This window comes from Dermacentor silvarum, chromosome 6 (assembly GCF_013339745.2).
Source record: "Dermacentor silvarum isolate Dsil-2018 chromosome 6, BIME_Dsil_1.4, whole genome shotgun sequence".
In the NCBI taxonomy this organism is placed as follows: Eukaryota; Metazoa; Arthropoda; class Arachnida; order Ixodida; family Ixodidae; genus Dermacentor; species Dermacentor silvarum.
The window spans coordinates 167,668,532-167,694,275 of record NC_051159.1 but is presented as its reverse complement, the minus strand read 5'-3'; the positions used below and the strand labels follow the sequence as shown (position 1 = coordinate 167,694,275).

The 25,744-nt window shown below is 44.9% G+C and overlaps 1 protein-coding gene across 1 annotated transcript in view; it reads right to left on the bottom strand.

Annotated features, from left to right (window-relative positions):
- Positions 1 to 18,980: 18,980 nt before the first annotated feature.
- The window catches only part of LOC119456355 (uncharacterized), a 46,228-nt gene continuing 39,464 nt past the window's right edge, over positions 18,981 to 25,744 (bottom strand). Inside the window, exons 4-8 of the mRNA XM_037718068.2 lie at positions 25,514 to 25,647; positions 24,488 to 24,698; positions 21,861 to 21,994; positions 20,319 to 20,541; positions 18,981 to 19,738 (exon numbers count right to left, since the gene is read on the bottom strand). Of these exons, the coding sequence (XP_037573996.1) occupies positions 19,662 to 19,738; positions 20,319 to 20,541; positions 21,861 to 21,994; positions 24,488 to 24,698; positions 25,514 to 25,647 (779 nt within the window). The 3' untranslated portion in view covers positions 18,981 to 19,661. The remainder of the gene's footprint in view (positions 19,739 to 20,318; positions 20,542 to 21,860; positions 21,995 to 24,487; positions 24,699 to 25,513; positions 25,648 to 25,744) is intronic.

The window sequence follows — 25,744 nt, the reverse complement described above, 5'->3', positions numbered from 1 at the left end:
TCCTCTTCTTCAGTGACTATCACCCCCCCCCCCCTTTTTTTTTTTCGCCCTATAATACTCTACAATTATTAAATCATTATCACCATTTCTTTCTAGAGCAGGTAAGCGCTGTGCGCCTCCAGACTGTATAGTGCCATTTAGATTTTTTTTTACTGTGTGATCGTTTTATTTACGTATACATACCTACCGATAATAATAATACTTTTGGCTACTGAATTTGTTCCGCCATAAACTACTAAGCGGCTAGACGCAAACAATTCTGAATTTTCATGTCTTGTTCCTCGACTACGCACCGCGATTTCTTACTCCATGGTTGGCAACATCGCGTGATGACAGGTGAAAGAAGTGGAAGAGAAGGCGGAGAGGAAACACGGTGACTAAGCCAGGCGGTTGTCCCCCCGCTAACAATATTGCGAAGTGCGCCCTCTCTTAATGCTGGAAGATGCATCAGAAACAACCACGGAGTTCCAAAATTGGTTCCTGTCGCCCCTACGGAGTTCCTTGTCAAATACTGACTCGATAGGTATACTGTGCATTTTTCGCCACATATGAGAAACACATCGGTGATCGATCTCGTCTGGCCGAGAAACCTGCTGAATGTTAGATGCGTGCTCTAAGAAAAGAGCACGGAGAAGAAAAATATAAAATGTTTTCGGCAAGGATTATCACATTTTGGCTTGCAAACGACTTAGTTCATCAAACACACACTCGCTGAGGTGGCGCCGTGACTACTGCGTCTTGCTTAGGAGCTCATGAGGACGCGGGTTCGACTCCCGACGCCTTTAGATGGGGGCGCAATGCAAAAGCGCCCGTGTTGTTAAATTTAGATGCACTTCAGAGAAGCCCAGCTGGTCTAAATTAATCCGAAGCCCTCCCTCAATTGCGGCATCTCTAACAGTCCCATTGGTTCTTTGGGACGTTAAATCCCGTGAAACGAACAAGCAAAGAAACAAAATTTCACCCATGCGGTTAATGAGCTGATAAAGTTAATTTTCTTATACTCAAATATATCGTAGAACTCAGAGAACAAAGGACAAGCCGAGGAAGTGAAGAAAACTGTGAGGCATCGTACAGTTCTGCAGTACCGACCGTTCCACCGCGTTCAGCAGAGAAAGTGTCCGAAGCACGGCGAAAGCCTCGCAACGACTGCGCGTAGAAAGTGGGCGTCTCGTGTAACACAAATATGACATGGGTTTGAGGTTACGCGTGTCTTGAATACTCAGCGACGCACTCGGCATTATTGTGCCGTCATTACTATTTTTTTTTTTAGTATCCATGCATGATGGCGATGTTTGTTCAACTTATCTAGTTTCACATTATGAAGCTACAATCTCGCTGCGACAGACGTCGTACTTATGGACTTTCTGATTAGTAAGGACCAGCTAGCCTCCTTTGACTTGCACCCAAAGCCCAGTGCGCATGCGTTGTTTGCATTCCGTTCCCATCCGAATATGGTCGCTGTGGCTGGAAATTTAACGCGCAACTTAGTACCAATCCTCAAAGCACCATTTAGCCACTGAGCCACCGTTACGGCTGTTCACACACCGTAGAAATAATCAGTGGTACACCAATATTTCTTCGATTTTGCGTATACATTCCTTGGGAAGGCGCGCCGGCTAAATTGTGTATGGTCTACCTTTCATTTTTGTATATTTTTGTAATGCGTTAGCATTAGGAGTGTCAAAGTAGAAAACACACACACACACACACACACACACACACACACACACACACACACACACACACACACACACACACACACACACACACACACACACACACACACACACACACACACACACACACACACACACACACACACACACACACACACACACACACACACACACACACACACACACACTATATATATATATATATATATATATATATACATTGGTACGAGGTCCTGTTACACACACACGCACACACGCACGCACGCACGCACGCGCACGCCGTAAAAACCGGGATATAGGTCGAACGTTTTTTGTTTTTTCAAAAAACCGCGGCAGAAAGTCGACCCCGTCTTAAATGCCGGCAATTTTTTACCGGTTTATACTGCATGCTTAGAAGAAGTATTCAAGCTCTTAGACTGGGAAGGCTTAGGAGTGAGTATCAACGGCGAATATCTCAGCAACCTTCGGTTTTCAGATGACATTGTCCTGTTCAGCAACAATGGGGACGAATTACAGCAATTGATTGAGGACCTTAACCGAGAAAGTGTAAGAGTGGGGTTGAAGATTAATATGCAGAATAACAACAAACAGGCATTGCCAAATCTTGACTGGGAGCTTACCACTGTAGTTGAAAATAAAAGTGCACAATCACTGCATTCTACCGGTGCTCACATATGGGGCAGAAACTTGGAGGTTAACAAAGAAGCTCGAGAACAATTCAAGGACCGCACAAAGAGCCATGGAACCAAAATGTTAGGCCTAACGTTAAGAGACAGGAAGAGCATCAATACTTCTTTTTGGGCGAGTTGGTACATCTTGAAACTTTGGGTAACAGCGCAAACAGACGACCACAAGAAGGGAGACCCTTCTTGTGGTCGTCTGTTTGCGCTGTTACCCAAAGTTTCAAGACAGGAAGAGAGTGGCGTGGATCAGAGAGCAAACGGGGATAGCCGATATTCTAATTGACATTAAGAGAAAAATGGAGCTGGGCAAGCCATGTAATGCGTAGCATGGATAACCGGTGGACCATTAGATTTACAGAATGGATACCAAGAGAAGGGAAGCGCAGTCGTGGACGACCGAAAACTAGGTGGCATGATGAAGTTAGGAAATTTACAGGCACAAGTTGGAATCAGCTAGAGCAAGACATGAGTAATTGGAGATCGCAGGGAGAGGCCTTCGTAGTGCAGTGGACATAAATATAGGCTGATGATGATGACCATTTATTATTTTTTTAGAATTAGTATTTGGGGGGGTCGACATATATTCCGGTTCTTATGGTATATATATATATATATATATATATATATATATGTGTGTGTGTGTGTGTGTGTGTGTGTGTGTGTGTGTGTATGTGTGTGTGAAGTCTAAAGGTCTTCCTTTATAGGTCTGACGGTTTCTTTAGGGACACTGATCTCCAGTCATCGACAGCACTCGCATCTTAGACTAATTCGTTACTCGCTGCTGCTGTGGTGACAATCTTGCACAATACAGGTTTCTTCCTTGGCTAGAAGTCGTGCGTGAGACACAGCCAAATAACCCAAAGAAAGTGGCTATCACTTCAGAGATTCCAAGCTGGTGCTCCTGACCTCGCAAATCACTAGAAGAGGCGGAGAGAAAGAAAGGGAGAGAAAGAGAGAGGGAAATCGTTTCAAGCAGGTTCCAAGCAGGTTCCAAGCAGGGTGGTTCAATGGACGGCTTCTGAAACAGGCGCACTACGCTGAGATAACGGAACCCTAACGGAGCCGGCGGCAGCACCACGATAACACAAGCCCTCCGAGAGAATTTAGCCGAGCGTGGCACATGAAGGCATCTCTAACGCGTAAACGTTGTGCAGGTGTACAAAACGAACAGGAGAGACACACTTCTCTTTTCTGGGAGAGAAGTGGCATTTAGGAAAGTCATGAAACCGTGCTAGTCACTGACGGGGCCTTGCAGCCTCCGCTGGATTATCTTTTCATTGCTTATCAGACGCCTGCTGACGAATGCGCTGGAGTTTTGATTACTTGTGGATGCCGCACGGGCAAGTGGATATTAGACGCCGAGTGCCATTGTGGCTCTTTGAGTCTCCCTTCTATGTGCTGATGTCTTCTGTAGGAGTCGTAGCCTTGTGGAGCTGATCTTGCAGAAAAAACACGAGAAAAGGAAATGATTCATTTAGTGACCCTGAATTTTGCGCCTACCAGCGTCATGAAGCCGCTGAGAGTTCGACGACCGAAACAAGTTCATAGTGTATAGAGTAGTGGAAAGATAAGGTTCATGGCCTGAACAGCCTGAAAGATATATGAACCACTTCTTTCTGTTAATCTTTTTACAATTGTATAGAGTCTAGCTTCCGCCCCGGTCTTGCCATATTTGCTGAAGAAAATTTAGCTCCCTGAATTTTGAAAGCTGAATGACAGAAAGAAAAAAAGTATAAACAGTCTGGCTCATACCTTATAAAAGCGCCAGAATCACACACACGAATAACAGCATGTTATAGTAAAAAAAAAAAAAAGCTTTGACAAAATGTTTATTTTGTCATTACACCTTAACATACGTATGGGGATACGTGGTGCGGACTATTAACTTTTCTTTAGTATACGCAGAAGCTTGCTCATGCCAGGTGCAGTTGAAGTATTCTCGTAAAAGGTGCATCACGTTTCTTTGCAGCCGACAATAAACTTAATTTTTTATTAGAATACCTACATTTCACCTATGACACGAAGTATGCACCACACATGAATGAACACTAGAAAAGAAAACTATACAATTAGCACAGTCGGTACAATCTGCATGTCAAAGAAAACGCGGAACCTATACAATTCGGTGAAAAGCAAATAGAAGTAAAGGGAATGTGAAACCTACCCTATAGGTACCCAACCAAACAAAATTAGAGCATAAGGAGAGCACCAGTTAAGATAAAACGCAACATACATTGATTATGGCATGTCAAAAGAGCACTGATAGCATTTGCGTAGGAAGCAGTTGAAAACAATTTAACCCATGATTACGATACTCCCTAATGAGAAATTTGAGCGCAGCTCTTTATGTGTTTTCATTTCGCGGACAATCTGTCTCGTGTGGCACGTTGCAAATGGAGCGAAGTGTGGCGTGACTGCCTCGCTAATCTGGAGGTCGCGAGAGCCAGCGCGTGGGTGACGCGTGGGCGCGATTCACAGTAGCCGCTGCCGACAGGCCTACTAGACGACGCGCGCTATTCTGGCGCCATTTAGCAGCCATCATCGCCGCATTACGCTTTTCTTTTCACACTTTCGCCATACCTTCCTCCAGTTTCCGCCTCATGGTTCCATGCACCCTCTTCTCCGCTTTCCTTCTAGCGTCTTTCATCCCCCGCTGCCTCCGCGTTCGCTTTCATCTTTCGCTGTGCTCGTTCGCTCAGTTACGCCGCCGACAACTCCAACGCACGCCGCAGAAACGGGCTCCTAAGAGCTGCGCTCTAAAAAAAACAACAACAACAAATTCTATAAGCTAAACTGCAATCTACAGATGACGAAGCAGAAGATCCGAAAATGTATTGTCTGATACTGCCTGCACGAGGTCGGTGGGCAGTGAATTCCCCAATCTGATAGCGCGTGAAAAAAAATTAGCGTAGCTTGCACTAGTGGCGCAAGGCTAAAGAAACAGCGGAGCTGATCGGCACTATAGCAGTACCAATTCATCCCCAGCATTTTCCCGAATTTACTTAGTGATCGATTATCGATTGGCTATCGCAAGGTATTGGCCACGTATTTGGGCTAGGCTAAGCACTACCAAGTCATCCCCAGCATATTTAGGAATTTATTGATTATTGATTTGCCATTTTCAGGCATGGAGTGGCGCCTGACATTGGCAAAAAAAAAAGCATCACCGAGAGTTAGTGGTGCTATACGAAGGCCTCTCCCTGCGATCTCCAATTACACATGCCTTGCGCTAGCTGATTCTAAGTTGCGCCTGCAAATTTCCTAACTTCATCACCCAACCTAGTTTTCTGCCGTCCTCGACTTCGCTTCCCTTCTTTTGGTATCCCTTCTGTAACTCTAATGGTCCACCGGCTATCCATCCTACGCATTACATGACCTGCCCAGCTCCGTTTTTTTCTATTAATGTCAATTAGAATATCGGCTATCCCCGTTTGCTCTCTGATCCACACCGCTCTCTTGCGGTCTCTTAACGTTGGGCCCAACATTTTTCGTTCTACCGCTCTTTGTGCGGTCCTTAACTTGTTCTCGAGCTTCTTTGTTAACCTCCAAGGCTCTTCCTCATATGTTAGCACCGGTAGAATGCAATGATTGTACACTTTCCTTTTCAACGACAGTGGTCCAATATGGTACACGCGTATACTAGAAGAAGGCGAACGTTAGTAATGTAACGCAACTGCTGTACCGTACGCGGAGCATGCTTAAAATGTGTTCACTGTCTTCGCATCTTCACTGACTTAACATCGCGAAGACTGATGAAACAGCGTAGCTGGGGACTTCAACCTACTTTTACTTCCCGATGAGTCTCTTCGTACCGTTTCCGCGAGGTCGCCTCCCTCACTCGAAACTCGGGGTCTTCGGATCTTCGCCGTCGCTTAACCTCGGCTTCCCTTGCTCGGAACTCTGGGTCGGCACGTCGTCGTTGGGCCCATGCTCGAGCAGCTTCCCGTCGTCTTTCCTGCCACGCCACTTCTTCTTCCGGAAACAGTTGCTTCTTCGTCCTCGCCAAACTCGTCGCCGAACGTCGGAATGCTCGGCGCCGACAGTGCTAGCTTTTATATCACTCTTTCTTTCATCCTTCCTTCCCTCCTTCCCATTTTCCATTTATATGTTTATCTCCCTCTTTCTGAAGAGTAGACAGGCATTGTGCCCCTTCCGGTGGTAGTTGCCAGCCTTGCTCCTTCGCTTTCCATTTACTGTGTATATGTTTACAAATAAAATAATAATAACAATAAGCCACTAATTAACTTTGTTTACAGTAACATCCCTGAGAAATGTGATGTCAATCCGAGCATATTTAGACGTGTTTTTACTATTTGTGGCGTCGGCCCTTTTTTGTCACGGCACAGTTACACCAAGGTCACCGCCAAGTGCACCGCAAACATAGACACTTAAGGCTTTCGCATTAACATAAACAGTGCGCCCTGCCTTAACGGATATATCATGAATGTGTTCATTGCAGAATAGATTTGAGGAAAAGTTACACTTAAGTACTTGGCCTTTTCACTTCTTCGATGACTCGGTTGTTTAAAAAAAAGTGCAAAGTGGTACGCCTTTTGGAGTAAACCTGATGCGTTTACATTTGCTAATATTTAAGGGAATCTTCGATTGTTCTGACCAGGAGAGAATCCAATTCAAATCGTTTTGTAATGCCGACTGGGCCGAGTGCATCAGCGCATTCTATATACAAAACTAAATCGTCTGCGTAGGCTTAATTTTAGATATGATACCATTACCTACGTCATTAGAATAAATTAAAAACAAAAGCGGACCAAGGACGGATCCCTGTGGTAGTCCAGAGTTGACGGGCGCTAGGAATGATTATACGTTATTTATTATTACATTTCGGGTACGGCCAGTCAAATAGTTGCGAAGCCAATAAAAAATGTTATCGGGCAAGGGGAACACAGACAGGTTATAAGGAAGATCGTGAGGTACCTTGTCGAAGGCTTTATGAAAGTAAAGCAGTAAACAATTGATCTGTAAGCCCTTGTACAAATAAACTGAGTACGTTATGGGTAAATTTGGTAAACTGAATTACAAAGAAATGACAGAACGAAAACCATGCTGAAAATTAATAAGAAGCTTATTATACTGAAGGTGAGAAAAATATTAGTGTATAGAACATGTTCAAGCGTCTTGCAATAAACACTAGTCAGGTATAATGGCCTGTAATTAAAAAATCTTGCCTTGTAGCCCTGATTTGTGAATAGGAACAACTTTAGCAGTTTTAGCTCCCTGTCATTCAAAGATATCGTGAATTGTTATTTTAAGTATTTAGAAAGGATGTCAGCACAAGATTTGGTGATACAGTTTGGAATACCGACAGGGCCAGGCACAGAGTTTGTTTTTAATAATCAGGTTACACAGCTGCAGCGAAAGTTTTGTTTCCCCCTTGGTGCTTGGCTCAGCCACAAGTTCGACTGACAGTGCAAGGAATTCTAACGAAGGCACAACTCTCATCACCAGCTCTCAAGCAACTTTCGCTGATCTTGCTGTACGAAAAATACAGCGATCATGTCCATCTATACACTGATGTTTCAACCACCGTGGACGGTTCTGTAGGATCAGTGATATTTCCTGCTAAAGTCACCACCTTGCAGTTCAAGACACCAGACGACATCGATAGCCGCGGAGCTTGCTGCTCTTCAGAGCGCACTTCACATAATTTGTGAGGAACCACATCAAAAATGGAGTGTTTTCAGTGACTGCGGGGCAGCTCTACATTGCTTGCTTTCCGCCTTACGCCGTGGAGCCTACGAACAACTAGTCCTAGAAATCCGAGAGCTCCTTTATCGCCTCGTCGTGCAAGGACACGACGTCACCTTTCAGTGGCTCCCTATAGCCACTGTGGCGTAATGGGCAACGAACATGCCGATGAAGCTGCTCAATCTGCTCATGAAGATGGCGTGCAGGAACAAATCCCGCTGTCAAGAACAGATTCAGCAGCGAAACTTCGAGTGCTTGCAAACGATGCCACACAATCGTTGTGGAACACACCTAGTTTGCAGCACACACGTCTGCATCGACTGGATCCCTGTCTTCGACTTCGGCCTCTACCTGGACTATCCCTACCCGAAACAACGGTACTTTGCCGATTGTTGATTGGTGTCGCATTTACGAAGTCGTTTGCTTTCCGCATCGGATGGGAGGCTAGTGCTGCGTGGGACTACTGCGGCGACGTGGAAACTATCGAACACGTACTTTGTCATCGTCCGTGATACAGCGCACAGAGGCAGTCACTCGCGACCGCGCTGGCGCGTCTTGTAGACCGGCCGCTTTCGGAGCAGACAGTTCTGGAACGCCGGCCTGTACAGTCATCACACAAGTCAGTCAAGTCACTTTTGAAGTTTTTGCGTTCGAGCGGACTATCTGACAGACTATAGTTTGCACGGTCGTTTCTAACATCCTCTATATTTTACTATTCTCTTTATTTAATTTTTTCGGGACTGCTTTTTCTCTCCGCTATTCTTTCCGTCTTTCATTTCGCCTTGCCCTTCCCCCAGTGTAGAGTAGCCAACCGGAATTTTTTCAGGTTAACCACCCTGCCCTTCCCGCCCCGTTTCTCTCTCTCTCTCTCTTGTGAGAACGTGCATAATGCCGTAGTCGTCGATAGTAACGGCTGGCATGGGATTGAACTTGTTTAAACTATTCAGGCAGACTAGGGCGGGGGGGGGGGGGGGGGGTTGACTGAGTGATGAGCTCAGTACACAGCGTATAGCACAGTCACAGTTCGCACGTTTGTCTTTGTGAACGTCTGCTTGATTTCGTGTGTGCACTGAGTGTGTCTTAAAACGAAGCTTAAAACGAAGATGCCGTACTTATTCGTGCCATACACCTATCGCCACCATTCTTCCTTCCGCAAGCCCCATACATCGCTTTTGCGTCGACGACTCACACTGTGCATTGTCATTATTTGGCATTGGCAATTCGTCATATATTGTGAACGCTGTTGTGCATCAACATAAACATTGCATGAGATTAGACGCGGCACAGAATGGAAATAAACACATGTACGCGTTGTATTTAGCTGTATAGAATTTAATTAACCACTTCACGTAGATTCCATCATGCACGATGGATATGCATAATTTTCCTCGTCTTTGTGTACCTTTGTGTACCCCTTGTAGTCTGAGAGCGTGACCCTGGTTAACCAACTTGCCTTTTCTTCTCCCTCTCTCTCTCTCTTTCTCATGTTAAATTACAAGTTACGCCCAGGGAGGCCTTAGCACGGAAACGGGAAAGGGGAATGGAGTGCACGGCTGCCGTTAGACTAATCTGCTTGATTTCTCTCGACGATGAAAGGTCTCGCACTCGGGTTTAGGGTTGTATGCAAATGACATTTCGGGTTCCCTCGCCTCAGCTGCGCACGTCATTCTCTCCACCCCTGAAATTCTCGCCAAAACTCGTTCCACGACCGCCGAGAGACAGCTTGAGCTTTGTCGCGGCTGCACCTCCTCGCTCACTCTCTGCGACCCGCCCTCGCCCATTTCGCCGTCCCCCTTTTGCGACAAGAGAGGCAAACGTGCGCTTACGTTCTCCATTCTTCAGCGCTCACGCTTGAGGCGCTTAATAAGAAACCCATGGAGACGTGACGACGACGTCGACGACAAAGAACCGCTGCTGGCGCGTTTATGTTCACCGCAGCGGGCGCGCATAAAAAAGCCATCAAACCAAGTGGAAGGACTAGTCGTCGCGCGCCACAGTGTTGAGCTCGTCGCCGCCAACTGCTCGGAAAAGAATAATACGAAGGCGAGAGCGACGGAAAAAAAAAGAAAAAGAAAAGACAGCACAAAACTCGGTTTCGAGAGAACTTCCTAAACGGAAAAGCATGAAATGAAGAAAAAAAAAAGAGAAAGGGACGAAACAGCATCGCCGTCCAAGCAGGACTGTCGCGGTTTGTCTTTAACGAGCCGCGATGATTGCTTAAGAACCGTCGCCGACAAGGGGCCCTTAATACTCGCCTCTCTCGTCGCAGATCGGCGCCGGCTGCTCTTCGGTGTAATGGCGGTCGCTGACCGGATAGCGAATTCTAATTTTTTTTTTATCCCAAGAACCTATACCCAGTGTTATACTATAGGAAGACGTTGCAGTGCGGGATCGAATCCCGGCCACGGCGGCCGCATTTCGATGGGGGCGAAATGCGAAAACACCCGTGTACTTAGATTTAGGTGCACGTTAAAGAACCCCAGGTGGTCCAAATTTCCGGAGTCCCCCACTACGGCGTGCCTCATAATCAGAACTGGTTTTGGCACGTAAAATCCCATAATTTAATTTTAAACGTTGCAGTGCGAAAGAAAGTGACATGTTCCTTGGGACTCTTCGTGGCTGTGCCCTAGCGCTGCAATATGACATCAAGTAAGCATCAACGATTCCAGCAACACGGCCTTATATATGACTCAGTTTAAGCCCGTTCTTGTTATCTTCTCTAGCACTACCGTTTGCATCAGCGTCTGATCGAAGTTGTCGAACTTGTACTTTTTATTTTTCACGTAAAAAGTATTCCGCTTCGTAGTTCACTGAATGACCGGCAAGATTGGTCAGTGTTTTGTTCACTTTAACAACGACAGGGCAGATGAAGCCGCGCGCTCGGTTCACCCACAAGGCCAATGCTTACCAGTACTGCTGTTGAGAACAAATGCAGCGCGGCAATTTTACTAATTTGTTCGTATAGCATCCCACTCCAACACTGGAATTCGTCGCATTTCGCCAACTTGCGATTGTATTCACTGAACCCTGACTTGTGACTTCGCCTGCTACCCGGGCTCTACCGTTGTGAAACAACTAAAGTGTTCCGCCTGTGGTTGGGCATCGCATTCACGGACGCATATTCATTCCTCGTCGCAGTGACCAATGACCCCGCATGCTGTTTTTTTCTGCGGATGTGATGAAACTATAGAGCACATTCTGTGCTACTGTTCAACATACGACACTCAACGGTATGCACTGCGCACTTGCTTTAGCCGCTTAGACTACCGGCCGTTCTAGGAAGCAAAGATCACGGAACCTTGGCTGCATACCTCTGCTATGCACAAGGCCACCAAAGTGCTAATGCACTTCTTGAAGACAACTGGACTAGACGAGCACTTGCGAGTGAGCACGTGAATGAGCATTCATATGCGCATGTGCTCACACTGACTCTCCTTCGCCTTATCTCCTTCTTTCCTATCTTTCTATCCCCTTTCTTCTTCTCCACGTGTGTAATAGGTACGTATAGCCAACCGGGCGTGACTTCTTATCTGTCTCTTTGGACAGGTGGCTGGACCGTAGCTCAGAAAACTACACTTTCTTGGTTGTTACCACAACGTACTTAATGTGACTGTATTGATAACGATTACCTGAAGAGAAAAACAATATTTGCCGAAATTTTACCCAAGAAGTTATGGTTTGTATATAACTATTTTTTTTTCAAGTTTTTCATTAGACTTAACAAGCGTTGTAGCTTCATACACTAGCCCATGAGGCTTCCGATGATCAAGTAACTTGCAGATCTGTATTTATAAAAAAATTTAAGGGAATCATTAAATAAGCTAACAAGGTTAGAAGCTTTAGCGAGTTGGTAATTCACGGAATTAAACGGGACCAGTTAGAAATTCGAGGCCGTGTTTATTTCCTGTTTCGTTGTTTTCTGCGCTGTACTTTTTTTACGGTATGAGCACTTAAAGTTCCATCCTTGCTAACAGCACAATCGCTTACTGGAAAACTGTCTTCTAATCCTAAGTTCATTGCCTACATATATGTATAGACACACTCCATTCTTTATCGTGACATTGTCCCGTGCCTACTACGCATTCATTGACAATTATCGCTCATGCTACTTGTCATCCTAGAAAAAAAAAAACATTCATGACACGTTTCGAGCCGATTGAATGGTTACAAAAGCAGGCATACATATTAATGATAGCTACAAGCACTCTAGTGGCATTTTTGAACCTTCTAAGTCACAATATTTAACCCTTGTACTTGCTGTTCAGTTTAGCCTCACGAAAGTTGCATTGAATATGCAGCAGCTCACTGAAAGGAGCCTCACAAACGCTATGAATACCAGCATTTATGAAGGATGCAGCTTACCCCAAATTACGGAAACTACGGAAAACTTACTGCCGGATTTACAGGTACACAACTTTGCAACTCCATGAAATTAAAATTTGAACTTACTTTTCAGCCATTCAAACTCCAGCTCAAGAAATGCCTGATGAATTTATGACAGAACTGTAAGTTCTCAACAAGAGCTTAAGTTTCTTTTTATTGAAAAATTACTATTTGTGTCGTTGCTGTATTTAAATTGCATGGTATATTATTGCTTTACCTCTTCTTTCTAATATTGGCATCTCAAGTGAAGATTAGAGGTCGATCTAAATACACTGTGCATAGAAAAGACAGGTTGACCGACGCCTTTGTGGAGGTACTAGATTTGATAAAGCATGAACTTGCCATCTATGGCATGTTAGCTTTATGTTAGCTTTAAGTGCTTAATGGATTAACGTCACGTGGTGTCGCTAACTGCTCTCGTAATCGGCAAAAGAATATACTAAAAATAATGAGTAGTGGTTCATTATGTACGCCACTGATTAGGTTATCAGTATAATTTTTCCACAGAATATATATATATATATATATATATATATATATATATATATATATATATAATCAGCCTATATTTATGTCCACTGCAGGACGAAGGCTTCCCCCTGCGATCTCTAATTACCTCTGTCTTGCGCTAGCTGATTCCAACTATATATATATATATATATATATATATATATATATATATATATATATATATATATATATATATATATGCAGACGACAAACCTTTCGGGAAATACAATAGCTGCAGTTCGTACAATTCGCTCAAATCCAAACCGACACAAGATCTCTTGTTCTCAGGACGCAGAAGATATCGCTTAAGGGTTCTCGTGGATACTATCGCACTTAATAGCTATCACGCTTACATTTAAATTGCTATTGGAAACCTATTGGAGTACAGGGTCTAAACCATATTTAAGGTTACCAACATTTGGTACATTTATATGTGTCTTCATATTGTTCAGCGTTCTCGAAAACTGCATCCGAAGGAAAAAACTTTCACTGACATATTGTATTTCTCAAGTTGTTTTACACACTGCGTAAAACCCACCAGGAGGAAAGTGAATTTAAATTAAGAATATTCGAGAGGATAAATGTATTAAAATAGCATTTGGCTTGGTAATTGCGCGTTATTTCGTCATTGGGCGGTGCTCCTAATTAGATATTGTAAATGGTTTCAAGCTGAAATAGCACATTCTAGCCGCTGGCGGCTAGGTATTGCAACGTAACGAAAACATAGCGTAGTTATTTATGATGTGCTTGATATCGCATGTATACAAAGTACATTGCCGTTTAACGTCCTGTCAGAATTAACAGAACAGCCCAACAGGAACAAAGAACTGCCTACCTCGAGAGTGCGTAGCCGCTCAACTACATATTTGCGCATGACACTTCAATGTATTTTATGACGGCTATATTTTTTTGCAATATTTACCATAGCCACAACGCAGCAGCACAATATGGACAATTACGAGGTAATAAATTTCATAAATATGGGCAGAAAGTAAAAAGCAGAGATGCGTAGGAACAAAAAAGCGAACACACGTTTCGAAACTTCACTGAGGCACACGAGATCCGGGGAAAAAAAAAAGTGAGGCCCGGGCCGACGTTGTTTATAATGCGAGACGAACGCTGGGCACAGCGCGGATGCAGCGTGGGAATCGCGCTGTTAATGCGCATACCTGACTCTTCGAGTGTAAAGCTCGCTTATCAAATATGCGTGCCGGAATTAAAGCGCAATTTTCGAGCTCGCTGGCGCGGTGGCGTCTCTTCGTTTTAGCGAGCATTGCTTGCTCTCGATCTCGCCGTTAATGCCAGGTTTAAATGGTCGTTGCCGAGGATTCACGAGAACGAAAGCTGCAAGAAGTAAATAAAAAGACATCATGAAAACTGAAGAGAGTGAAGCTTTCTATAGCGTGGCCTTTGTTGGATCGGCAAGAAAAGCATCTCATTTCATTCTTCCTTCGTCAAAAGCACTCTTTTTTTTTGTGCGTGTGTGAGCAGCACGTAATTGGAAGAAGAAAAAGCGAAGCTACGCTGCTTGGATGGGGCGGCTTGCATTTAAAGTTGTCCGGGATGCCGCAACCCATACTCCTTTTTTTAATTTTTCGTGCACTTTTCTTCCTTTTGTAAAGGAAGCACGAATAGCGTGAGGAATTTTGATGCCTGTCTCGCGATCTTTCTCTCCGTTCCAGCCACGAATGCAGCGCTTGCTCTCGAATCAACACGACAAGTATGGCAGGTAGGATATATTACATTGTTTTTATCAGTTTGCGAAAGCAGAAAAAAATATGATGAAACGCAGAATTAATCCAGAAGGAGCATTTCCGAGAATGATGCTTTTGTCGTAACGCAACCACACACGTGGCTCATAGTTTGCGCAATACATGTCGAAAGCTTCAAAATGATTCGCTTGGTTGCTGCGTATTAGGAACGCAGTGGCACGCAGATACATGTTCCGTGGGACTTTTTACGTATAGCACGATAAACGAAGACGCGATAATTGGATACTGTGGACGTCTATTATAGCACCACAAAGGTGGTGCTGGTGGACCACCACCACCACCCCCACTACCACGAAGGTTTTTTACCTTATATTAAAGAATAATGAATGTCGTAAAATTTTCATTATCGATGCAGAAAAGCTTCTGAATTCGTCTTATCAGTTCACTTAGGCCTATATATGGGGTGGCCGGAATGTAAAGAACGGTGTACAGACTGTAATACCAGATAACCGGGTGTCATAATAAGACGCCTTCGTTATTCCGTCGTAATAAAATGGACAGCCTCAAGACATTAGATTTTTGTGCTCGGTACTCCCATTGCTGGAAATAAATGGCACGTAACATATGATTGTTATGGACTTTGTAAGACACTGATTGCCGATTCCTTACGTATACGTACTGCCATTATATAAATGCAAACCTGTCTTCCATGCTACGGCTTATATTATCTTCGTGTTAATTTTGCCAGCGCCTCTTACAATTAATGTTGTTCGGCTGTATAGGCTAGCTAGTTGAAGTCCTACTGAGTTCCGCATATCCATTTGACTTGATTTCATCTGTAGATAGATGCGTGCACAGCTGCTTGCCAACAGCTGACAGCACATCTTTGTTGTGTCGAACAAGACCTGCAGCTCGGCTCTTGGCAACTATGAATCTAGGTTGCAGGTCATCTATTCCTTACATGATTTCTTTGAAAAAAAAATACACCCGTTTAGACTTTATGCTCTGAGTAAATTCGCCCTTCATTTGCTTGTCTCTCTTTCTTCGGTTCCTATCATAACCAACTACCTTCTTCTTTCGTTACCTCTTCCCATTTTCCCAGCGCATAGTAAGTTGGCAGGAAGATTGCGCCTCAAACCAAACTTTATCCTTTTTTTCTCATCAATAAACTTTGCCTCTCGTCATCCCAATCGAATAGTTTGCATATTCGAATAGATTGCACTTCGAGAAAAATAAAAAACATAGCTCTGAGCCTAGCTCAGGCTCACTTTGGTTAGGAAAACTATAGCCGTGCACTGGGTATATTTTTTGTAACAAAGATTTTATTTGGAGCGTACAGTAACCTAAAGATCAATAAGCCAGCGTGAATTCTGCGTCCGCATTTTAGGCATCTTTGAAAACAGAGTTTCCTAGCCTTTGCGGCGTCGACATTTGACGCACTGAAAGTACTCAAAGAAATGGGTCAGCGCGCACGTTAATAAATATCGCATTAATAAAGGGGAGAATGATGGTGTTTTTTTTTTCTCTGCTCATATGCGTTTCTTCGCTTGCCACTTCTCTATCACTTTCTTTCGGGACTCATTCCCGGAATAACTTTCTTCGGGGCTAGTGGACGCTGGATTTCTGGTTCCCTTGGCGCTTTTCTTGTCTTCCTTGTTATCGCGGACGGCCTTTCCTCCTTTTACTTTGATCCTTAGATCAACTCGTGTCCCTGATAGGTAGTTAATTATTAGCGAATGACAGACATTGCTGTGCTGGTTCATTTTCTTTGTTTCCATACATTCAATTTAGTTCAAATTTTCCTTCTGACCGAGAAGATTCGAGTTTCTTGCATTGCCGCAGCGTCGGAACCAAAGCGCTTGAGTCTCGTATCCTCCGGGCTTGCCATCGCAACCCGATCAAGAAAAAATATTTGTTTTATCTTGAACATTGAAGTGAAGTGAGTTGCGCCGACGATAAGAACAGTGATTGTAGTTCATCACTGTGTTTGAAATCTTTCTTCGTTCTTTACTTTTATCAAAGCAAAACCTGCCTGAAATAGCTATAGTAGTGCAATGAATCTCTTGCGCCAAATGTACAAGTGGTAACAGGTAGAATCAGCATCGACGGATGCCCACTATCGCCGCTACTGTCTCGAAAACGTTTGCGTGAACCCTTAGCGGCTATAAGCCCAAAACAAGTTTAGTCCAATTGCGCTGGAGCATGGTTCTGCAGGACATTCCCCTTCTTCTATTTTTTCGCATATATATAGCTAATAAAACGCACTGACATGACATTCGAGAGCCCATGCATATATAGCTCTTCCGCGCAAAACACAAACACAAAGAAAAATCAAGACAGTGATCAAAACATGCGACGTCATACTGGATAGAAACAAGGCACTGCAAACAAAGAGACGACGAATGATGACGTAACACAGAAGCACAGCACCCTCGCAGGAGAAACACGATCGCGCAAGGAGCTTCAAGCGCGTGCCTTTCCTTGCGCGAGTGCCGCTGGCGCCCTTCAAACTTACTACGTCACACAGAGAGCATTACTCTTTTCATGCTCTCTGTCTCGTCGTGTCCAGACGCGACGACTGAGAAAGAGAGATCCATCGATTTCCTGTCGCACGCTCGACGCGCATCGCGGCCTCACGACGACAAGAAGAGAAGGGAGACGAAGCGAATCGAAAGGTCGCGCTCGGCTTTGACAAAGATAAAAAAAGGTAAGAACGAGAAAAGAAAACTGGTGCTTCGTATGCACATTTCGCGTACTTCAACTTGTCCCGTCTTCATACGTCTCTTCATTTACTGAGATCTCTTTTATTGTGTTTTTTCTAACGGCGTGGGCACGGTGCCCTTTTCTCGCTTCTTCTCCTTAATGGTATTCTCTTTTGCCTACTGTACACTTGGGATCTTTGCCTTAGTAGTATTTTTTTTTTTTGCAATGAGTGCTTTAAACTTCGCTTAGAAGCTCGCATCGGAAGCTCGACTTAAACGAGCGGCCTCTTTTGTGCTCGCAGCAAGCTCGTTACAGCCTTGTGCACTTTGGGATTTACGAGCGAATAGAGCTCGGCCGATTTGTGAGGCCCTATAAAGGGCACCGGATCTGAACGCGTACGCACACTGGTAGAACATCCGGAGACAGTGTATAGGAGGTCGTCTTCTTTCTTTTCCATATTATTTCTATCAATGTCATCGGGTTTAGTACAACGCTGAACAAGAACTTTAGCGAAGTTCATCTTGCGGAAGGTTCATATCGTGGGACATGTCTGCTATTTCGTCGTTTCCGTAATTCGGCCATCACATGACCTTCCTAAAACACGTGTTCGTTTTCGTAACTTTCGTGCCTCCTCTGCAGTGCGTTATAGTCATGCAATGTGATCGGGGCGGGATGAGTTTGGATCGCTGGCACCTTCATGCGGTGGCGCCGCAAATGTAATGGCATGTGACGGCCGGGTCGGCATGGAACCAAATGCGAACAAACATGTTTAGTTTTTCGGTACACGAACCCAAATATGATTGAAGCTGGTGAGGCCATTCATTTCCACCGGTTTTCATCTCGACTTCACCAGATGGAACGGCGGAAAACCTGGGTATGCGCTGGTCCATAGGCAAATGTCCATAAATTTCCGACGCTACTTTACGTTTGTCTTCTTGTTGTATGGTAAACAAAGGAGCCATTCATTCGCAAGAACTTCCTTGTTCCAAGTAAATTGTGTGTCTTCGCCTCCGCAGGTGTGACGGCTCCGGAGGTTTCGCACCAAAAGCGAACATGCGTATTTGTGGTCGGCACTTTGTCGTCCTCTGAGTGTCTAAATTTTCGCGCTCTCTTTGCGTTAGTTGCACGCATTACTTACAGTGGAAAAAAGACAGTTTCTCACTTCGAGCCCTGACAACATCCTATCACTTTTTAAAGAACGTCCCAACTTTGTTTAAAGTAGTGCTGTTGCCGTGGTAGTAGATGCTGAAATTTATATGCAAGCGTTGTGGTTGTTCACTGTGTTTTCAAAGAGTAATTGTTCTCCAAGACTGCTTCATCTTGGCTTTGTCCAATATGCTGGTGATGACATTTTCACTCGCACCTGTCGGGTGCAACTTAAAGGGGTAAGCTCTTTATTATAAAGGGTAAATAAGGAACGTATCTTTGAGGTAGTGATACGATGTGTTATATTGGTGTAAACGATATCATACGGCACCGGCTGTTATATGAGAGGCTCCTTTCTAAGATTATATATGAATGAAATTTGCTTTTAAGCTAGTTTGTGGATGGATGCAATTAAAGGAACTGTGGCTTCCTTTAATTACTCGCCCTATCAAGTGTGTCTGTCTTGGTATTCAAGTGTTTTGAGAACGTGTTGTCATGACATCAACACAATGTCATTCCTTCAGGGTTATTCAGCTTGCCGATGATGCGAGCATCGCATGTACATTTAACTTCGCAATCACAAGCGACAACTCGCTTTCATGTCATTTGATTATCCCAGATATTTTGTTACCAACACAGAGACCCATTTGTCGTTTACCACTTCGATTTCGCTTTGTCATTTTGTGTCGAATGTAACTGCCGCATCAGCTTTTGTTTCTGGCGAGGTAACGTGATCCCGTAAGGATATCAACACTTTTAATAACAAAAGAAACTGTTGTCTGGTCTCGCACGCAGCACTCTTGTCCCGGTATACGAACACGTTGGTGCTATGATGGTTCACAAAAACAAAGGCACCAGCACAGCGCATATCAAACATTCGCAAGGTTGCAGAGATGCAGATGAAAACGCCGCTCAGAGCCTGTCCAGCCGGTGTTAGCGACATTTTTTCACTGTAGCATCCGTCAAGGCCCAAAACTACGCCGCCAGTCCAGGTTTGTGCGAGTGTCCTTGGCACCAACTGAGCGGGCAGAAATGCTGTCGTAGAAGAGCGTATAAGTCCTCAGACGAATAAGAAGCAGGGTTGTTTGTTGTTGAGGCAGTGAATTCTTGCTTGCGTTTTGCGTGATGATTGACGCCACCTTTCACAGCTTCGGCAGTACAACCAAAGCCAGCAGAATTGACAGCAATGGCACCAACACGCAGGTTGCCCCATTCGACACTGCACAGATTTGGGAGGTGAAAAAAAAAAAAAACAAGAACAACAACAGCAGCAACAACAACAACAACAACAACAAAAACAACAAGCAAATGAAGAACGAACTTGGGCGACGAGCGAAGGTTCTGATTAGTGCCCCACGAATTCTCTGATTTCATTATTTGTATATTCACTATTTTATTCTTATCATAGTAGCATCTAACCAAAAGGAAAGGGACTGCTATCGACCAAGATGCGAAGACATTTGATACATACATGAAATAGAGATTTAAAAAATGTTTAAAAAATAATTTTCGCGCCATATAAGCATTTTACTGATACCGCATGACTGACGCATGACTGGCCGCATGTTCCCGCATAACTGGCCGGGATCGGCCAGACGACATCAGAGATGCAAAAAAAAAAAAATGATGAGAGAATGAGACAGGCTGTCTCGAAATAAGTTTCCAGGTAAGCATTATTTTAAGTGGGGCATTGCAGAGGAGCAAATGTGTTCATTAGTAGCACATTTTTTAGCAAGAAACTTCACTTTTAGTCGTTGTAAATGAGAACCTGTTATCTAGAAGGCGACATCCACACCCACCGTCTTCGCTGGCGGCTCTGAATCCCGACATGGCTCGGTGCTTGTTCTTGATGCTCGCCTCCGCGCTGCTGGTATTGAGGACGTTCGACAGCGTCACCGTGCAGCGCAGATGCATGCGTTCATCCACGAAGTGTTCGGGCCGCACCCTGAATCGGAGGCCCAGTGACGCAGCGTACCTCGGGTGTCCCTGCAGCTCATGCCACACCAGGTACTCGGGACGGGCCTGCGAGTGGCAACAATCACGAGCGTCTTCCGGTTTTTGCGAATGGTGGATGAAATTTACAGCGAGCACCCCATTCGCGGCACTTATAATCCCTCCGTAGAAAAGATGTTCTCGTTTAGTATTGTACTACTTTGTTATCTTTATTAGCAGAAATGCCGAGGTTACCAAAATGCCAAATACCAAAAAAAAAAAAAAAAGTTGCAGTTTCGACTGTTTCGCCCGAAAGGCGAAGCATCAATTGCGAGAGCAAATTTACTAGTAGAGTATACCGAGTAAGGATAGTAGTTTTATGGGCTGCATAAACTTAGACACATTCGCTTACTAACTGAATTGACAAGCATGGTGTCAGCACGTTCAAGCAAACATGAATAGATCACACTCGATGACCGCAGACAAGCACTGTCAAAACGCTGGCGTAGCGGCGAAAGCACAGCGCATACAAAAGTAAGAGCCGCGTGGAGATCGCTTTCAAGATACGGTGCGCGCGACAGCCCTCAGCCGCGCAAAGTACAAGTACGCAGTTCCTGGCAGAGTAGAAGCCGCGCACCCTCGCTCCCGCGCTGCCTTCCCGCTTTCCTCCTTTCGCGTGGGAGATTAAGTTGCCCGTTCTCCTTGCGCCCGGTCGCAAGATACGCATTTAGTGCCGCAGCTAAACGTCACCTCCCCCCCCCCCCCCCTTCGTCCCCCCACGGCCTTTCGCACGACCGGAGACGTCGTGTTTGCTCTCCGCCGTGCGTTCGCTCTCCGTGAAAGCGCGCGTCCCTCGCGCGCTTTCACTTGCACATACAGCATACGGCGCGCGGCGACGAGGTTATCGCCGTTGGACTTTATACGGAACCTCACGGCGACGACGACGGCGATGACGACGACGACAGCCGGAATGCGCTTGGAGTGTCCATATAATTGCTATCGCAATAAAATGTTTATATGTCCTCGTATAAACATGTCATAGCGAAGGCGTTCGAAAGTCGTTAAGGAGGTTTCGTTGGGCTCCAAGCAGTCTTGTAGCCGTAGCCCGTGATCTGAGAGGAGTTTACTCATGTTTTCGGTCAGAGCATACTTCGCAATCAGTGGTAGGTTTACAACGATGACATCACACCCTCCATGTTTCTTACCTTTTGTGACACAGGAGGAGTTGAGATGGCGCGCTATTTACGGTTCAACAAGCTTGCTATACAACAAGACTAAAGGGAAAACAATGGAAATGACTGCTTCCATGTAACGTGCGCTATATTTCTCTACACCAACACAATTATCCATGTAAATTTGGCTTAAGCATTAACAGACGTCAAGAACCAAATATGCGTGTGGCCGCTTACCTCTTTGTCGTTAATGAACCACCTCAACTCCGGAGGCCTGTCGTACTCTGAAGATCTGCAGGTCAGGTTCACAAGGTCGTTGACCCGGTACTTTGGTGCACCACCATCGATTCTGGGACTATGCGGACTGGCCTCTGAAGGGAACACATCGTAGATAATCGCATAAGGTGCGCGAATAATACCCCTGTCACACGGGCACTCGAAAGTCTTTTGAGCAAAAAGACTTCTCCCGAAAAATAGTTTCGCCCGCAGACACACGACAGGGAGCGATCTTTTTTTTCAGAAGCGGTCTTTTCTGGAAGAGGAGTTCGCCGATCTCCTTTACGGCCAAAAAGGAGTAGCCTCGAAACCCGTGGGCACCAGCAATTATCATACATTAAAGAAAATAAGCGAATGCGTAATTTTCTGTCGCCTAGGCTCATCATAAAAAATAATTTTATGTCTCGCAGACGGTGTAGTAAACCCAGTAATGCTCATTTTCTTCTGTACTCTCGTAAGCAGGTCGAAGGGGCTGGGGATGTCACGTGATGACGCTCTCTAAACTACTACAATAAATCTTTATATTAACGTTTCTTATGTTAAATTTATTTGAAAAGCACGTAAACAATAAGTTTTCACTTTATATTTCGAGATACATGAGTTTTTTTTGGCCGATATTGTTTCGAACGCTAGCGCCTCATTTTCGGCAGCGTGTCCAGAAGGAAACACTAAAAGGAGATCGTCGGCGCCGTGTGTCTGCTGTGCAACACCTCTTCATTCAAAAGTCTTTCAACTTGGTAAAAGACCGCTTGCGTGAAAGAGTTTTTGCGTGCTCGTGTGACAGAGGTATAAAGAAGTAACAACGACGTGTAGTGTTGCTCAGTTGTAAACACATGTTGATCAACTCTGGGCAAACAAGGGTGACCTACGGGATTTTGCGTGCATACAGCTGGTTTATGAGGCATTTATGACCACCATAGTGACGAATAGTGACAAACAAGGACATCGAATTGTAGACATTTAAATTAATATATGCATTGAATGACACTTCTGAAACATGATTGCTGGCTTTGAAGCTAAGCTCGGCTAAATAATCAAATGCATCGACATAGGTAAAGTGCACCGATTTACGCAGGTGTTTAAACAAACCACCACTAGAATGCTCCTATGAGCAAAAGTGTGACTATAAAACGGTTGTTGAGCATGGTTTTTGACGGGTGAAAAGATATGAAAATCTGAAACCCGCAACGTTGACGTGTAGGTTAACTTTGCAAAATATTGGTAATAAACGTAGTATATTAAATATATTCAAGTGCCCAATTTTTTCATACTGGAAACTCCCGAAGCAAGGGCGGAGTTATGAAAACAGTAGCTTGCTTAGATTACTAAGCTACTTTCTTTTAGGAATGTGATAGTCAAACGACAGGTTTAAATGCACACTAAAGAGAAACAACGTATCAGTCCAGACTAATAAAATATTTTAAATCTCTATTTTCAATAAGTTCGTGATAATAGGTTGATTACTAGAAGCAACAATTAAGCTCAAAGCTCATTTTTTGAATTTCACGCTGAAACCTCGGCGCAGGTATTTTTACGTATTTGGACTTTCCTGGCCCAATAAAAGCTCCAGACACTTGCTAACTTCAATATTTGCCGTTTTTGAATACAATGAACTGCACCTTACCGATAAAAAGTTAGCTAGGACCAAGCAGACACCGCCAAATTCATGACGTCATGGCGTGCTAGTGCGAAAACTTCAAGACGGTGGCACCACCAGTCCTTTGTCATTGCGTCTTTTCTGGCTTCGCGAGCCTCTTGTCACAGTAAGAGTGGCTTCTTCGGAATTGTGGAAGGCTAATTCACTAATACATCGGAAATTATTTTACAGCGTAAGCTGTTATCGGCTCATTCCAATAGCCGTTCGGGTCGCGATGATGCCGCCGCCGGCGGCCGCGTAACCGTTATCACCGGAAACGCGAAAAAAGTACCCGATTCTCGCCGGGATTGAACCCGCGCCTGCTGCGTGGGAGCCGGATACTCTACCACTGAGCCACGCAAGCGCTTGCTATCGGGCCGCGGAAAATACTCTGAGGCAAACACAGGGTGAGACGACTCGAGCCTCCGCCAGTACGGTGGCACCATCTAGGTAAGATGCCTGCAAACGCAGCGTCCGCAGGCGCAGACGACGATATGCGATTCAGACGAGGCGCCCAATCAGCGCGCTGCCGAGCCTCCGATAGTATGGTGGCGCCATCTAGTTAACGTGCCTGCAAACGCGGCGCGCCCGACATGTAAGTTGTAGTTGTAAGGCTTGATCGGGCTCAGCAGACTGCTGTGGAGAGAGCATTACAAGTCACAGCTCGCCGACGACGCCGGGCGGACAGTTCAGATCGTTCTCGTCAAAACGAGGCGAACAGACTGCCGCGAAGACCCTGTTGTGCGTGGTGCCCAAATTGGAGCTACTCTTGAGCTGCTCCACCAGCTTACGATGTGACTGTGCTGCGTGTGCCACGCAGGCCTGTGACGTTTTCCTCTTTAGTAGTTCCTTTAAGAGGGCGGATGCATTTGTTAGAGATGCGGCTTGCTTAGATTTGTGTCAGTGCCAGAGAGCAATTTTCCTTGTTTCCTTGGCGGTCATCCAATCACACCTGGATATGGTATGGAAGGAACTGTGTCGCCGACAATAAGCTCTTCGCTGGATGTCAGGAAGGTCTCGGAGATGATGCTGACGCACTTTAGCCGCAGCGAGCTGCCAATCATGTGGTGAGGCTGCAGGACGAATGACAGGAGAACTCCTGAACTCTGCAGCCCTTCCGAGTCATACAGGGTCTCCAGGCCATGCACATCGCTGAACGGAACCTGTAAGAAAAAAATATATATGGCAGAACATCCTAGATAAGATAACCCATCCTATTTATAAAAATACGAAGCTGATAAACCCGAGCAAAACTGATAAAACGGAGTCCGCAGGTGCATCGCACAGCTCAAGATAGTTACGTTCAGTTTAGCTAATCAGTTGAGTCGTAATTATTATCTCCATCTGGTTTAGGTCCGCTACAGGATGAAAGTTTCTTCAAAAGACCTCCGATCACCCCTTTCCTATGTCATCCGCGCCTATGCTGTGACTGGAGATTTCCTAATCTCATCACTCAATCTAATCTCCGTTCACCCTTGAGTGAGTATTCATTTTTTAGCACCCATCGTGTTGCTCGAATAGTCGACCGATTATATGTATATCTTACGCATTGCAAGATCGGCCCCATTCAACCTACTTCTCAATGTCAGAGAACTTTCTTAAGAACAGTTGTTTATATTCTTAAATGTAGTCTCTTTTGGGATTGTGCATAGATGATAAAACTATTGAATTTCAGGTGAAAAACATCAAATTTATTTGTGGGCCACTCGGGATCGTTTGCGTTCTTTAGAAATGACAAGGTTGAATAAAAAAGCACGAAAAATATATTGAAGATCCCACGAACTGTGCGAATCAATGTGAGCAACACGTTTGTGTAAGGCTGGCAATTGTGTGTTTGACGGTGGCAACAACAAGGTGAAGACGACGGCGATGGCACGACAACCGATTTATTGTACTCTTTCGAAGAAACGTTACAGCGTGTTCCGTTACGCCTTGAGCCGATCGCGAAAATCAACATTACCTCGGGGGCAATGCATACCTCTTGGTCGTTGACGTGCCAGACAAGCTTGGCAGCAGGTAGCGAGTACGGCGCTCTGCAGGACACGTCAACACGTTCCCCGACTTCGTACTTGGCTCGCGTGCCACGGATCTTGGGTGGGTGCTCGGGAATAACTGCCACGAAGAAAACCAAATTTTAACGTACTTTTTGAGAAGGCCATTTACATGCGATATCAGTTCGAGGTTCTGAGGCCACGGCGAGAAAGAGGAA